Source organism: Clarias gariepinus, chromosome 8 (genome assembly GCF_024256425.1).
Source record: "Clarias gariepinus isolate MV-2021 ecotype Netherlands chromosome 8, CGAR_prim_01v2, whole genome shotgun sequence".
In the NCBI taxonomy this organism is placed as follows: domain Eukaryota; kingdom Metazoa; phylum Chordata; class Actinopteri; order Siluriformes; family Clariidae; genus Clarias; species Clarias gariepinus.
In genome coordinates, this window is record NC_071107.1 from 36410001 (window position 1) to 36412500 (window position 2500).

The 2500-nt window shown below is 47.4% G+C and overlaps 1 protein-coding gene across 3 annotated transcripts in view; it reads right to left on the reverse strand.

The window, feature by feature from the left end:
• The window catches only part of brf1a (BRF1 RNA polymerase III transcription initiation factor subunit a), a 46428-nt gene that overhangs the window by 9116 nt on the left and 34812 nt on the right, over positions 1-2500 (reverse strand). For all 3 annotated transcript variants that reach the window (XM_053502113.1, XM_053502112.1, XM_053502114.1), the window contains exons 14-15: positions 444-508; positions 1-33 (exon numbers count right to left, since the gene is read on the reverse strand). The exon at positions 1-33 is cut by the window's left edge and continues 49 nt beyond it. In XM_053502113.1, coding sequence (XP_053358088.1) covers positions 1-33; positions 444-508 — 98 coding nt within the window. The remainder of the gene's footprint in view (positions 34-443; positions 509-2500) is intronic.

The window sequence follows — 2500 nt, forward strand, 5'->3', positions numbered from 1 at the left end:
CTTAACCTTCACCTCCTTCTCATTAAGGATGTACTGAGGACGAGAGAAGCAGCGGACACTGTACACTCATGTTCTGCTCATTTGTCAGTTGTTTATAGATACACACACACACACACACACACACACACACACACACACACACACACAAAAGCAATCAAAAGAGAAGCAGGTGTCTCATTTCACCTTTTGCTCACGCGTGCGAAAATGAGCATCTCTAACGGAAATGTCACGCCGCATGCACGTGTACGTGTGAACGCTAATGCGTCTAATCGCTAACACACACTGAAATCAATCGCTAATCACAGCTAGGACGCTTCTGCTCTGCGAGACTCTTACAGATCACAGATCTCTCTCTCACACACACACACACACTCGATTTATTGTACTGCAGCTGGAAATTAGGCTGAGCGATGTGGTGTCCTGTAGGAGGCGCTCACACTCACCCACTCGAGCTCGTCGTCGTCGATCCCGCTCAGGTCCAGCTCACCGCCGCCGTCCGCTGTCTGCTCTGTAAATCCAAACGCATCACATCAACCTTTTACACTCTTCCTGGACCAATTCCAGGTATATGGACTGGTGTTTGGATCAAATGTGTCCAAACACACACACACACACACACACAAAATTGTTTTTCATAGTTGTATTGTTACAATAAGTTATTAAACGTGAGTGTGTAATGTGGAGTATGAAAGTTGTTGTAACAGCGGATCACGCCTTGCACTAACTGTAGCTAGGTGCTACCCTGTAACCATGGCAACCAGCAGCCTGCTAGCATCCGGCGTGTAGCGATTCTGGCGATAAAAAGAAAAAAAAGAAACAAGCACTGCCAGTGTGAACGCGCATCTGTGTATGTGTGTGTGTGTGTGTGTGTGTGTGTGTGTGTGTGTGTACTGATTGTGTACTGATTGTGTGCAGGCTGCCTATGCCCACTGCTTCCTGTCGGGGTCACTGTAATTGAGTGTGTGTGCACGTGTGTGAGTGTGTGTATGCCTCAGGGCTCCTTCTACCTCATCTACATCCTCCTTTCCTTCCCCACTTCCTCCCCCTCCCTCCAGTCCTCGTCTCTCTTCTTCCAAAAAAAAGAAAAAACCCAAAGCCTTCTGGCAACGCTTCACAAGTCCTCCACGATGTGCAGAACTCCTCTATACACACTTCCTGCCCTCCTTCTCTCTCTCTCTCTCTCTCTCTCTCTCTCTCTGTGTGTCAGTGAGGTGGAGAAGAGAGAAGGCTGGAGTGTGTAAAAAAATCGAGAAAAAGAAAATGAACTCTGCTCTGATCTCCGCTCCTGAATCTGTGTTTACACTCGGAGTGGAGCTGAAGACACAGTGCTATTATATTTTTATTATATATATATAAATAAAAATATAAATATATACACACACTTTATTATTATTATTATTATTATCATTGTTGTTTTTTATAACTAATATAAATATTAATTATTATTATTATTATAATAAAAGTAATGATGTGAACAGAATAAAAACAATTCATTTTATTTATTGATTTGCTTTTGATTATTCATGAACAGACCTCTTACACCATAAACATCGCCAATCTGATAAGGGGTGTGGCCTTAGTGCTTGCCAATCAGATAAGGGTGTGGCCTTCCTGCCAGTCAGAAAAGGGGTGTGTTGTCATCGGCCGTCAATCAGACGGCCAATGAAAACACACCCCTTTGTGTAGCCTCAGTGCCTGTCAACCAATGAAGGAGGCGTGGCCTCAGTATGTCAGTCCCAGAGAAGGAGGCATGGCCTCAGTGCCTGTCACTCTTCATAAAGGAGACATGACTTAGTGCTTGTCAGTCCATGTGAAAGAGGCGTGGCCTCAGTGCCTGTCACTCCCCATAAAGGAGGCGTGGCCTCAGTGCCTGTCACTCCCCATGAAGGAGGCGTGGCCTTAGTGCCTGTCAGTACTAGTGAAGGAGGCGTGGCCTCAGTGCCTGTCACTACTAGTGAAGGAGGCGTGGCCTTAGTGCCTGTCAGTACTAGTGAAGGAGGCGTGGCCTCAGTGCCTGTCAGTACTAGTGAAGGAGGCGTGGCCTCAGTGCCTGTCAGTACTAGTGAAGGAGGCGTGGCCTCAGTGCCTGTCAGTACTAGTGAAGGAGGCGTGGCCTCAGTGCCTGTCAGTACTAGTGAAGGAGGCGTGGCCTCAGTGCCTGTCAGTACTAGTGAAGGAGGCGTGGCCTCAGTGCCTGTCAGTACTAGTGAAGGAGGCGTGGCCTCAGTGCCTGTCAGTACTAGTGAAGGAGGCGTGGCCTTAGTGCCTGTCAGTACTAGTGAAGGAGGTGTGGCCTCAGTGCCTGTCAGTCCCTGTAAAGGAGGCGTGGCCTGACTGTTAGTGCACATGTTGAAGAATAAATGATACACAGCTCTCATGCTTCCCTATGAAACCCTGTTGTGTGATTTACTGTGTGTGTGTGTGTGTGTGTGTGTGTGTGTGTGCAGTCTGATCAGTTACAGGCTCATCTATGTGCTCTGTGATGTGCGTGTGTGTGCGC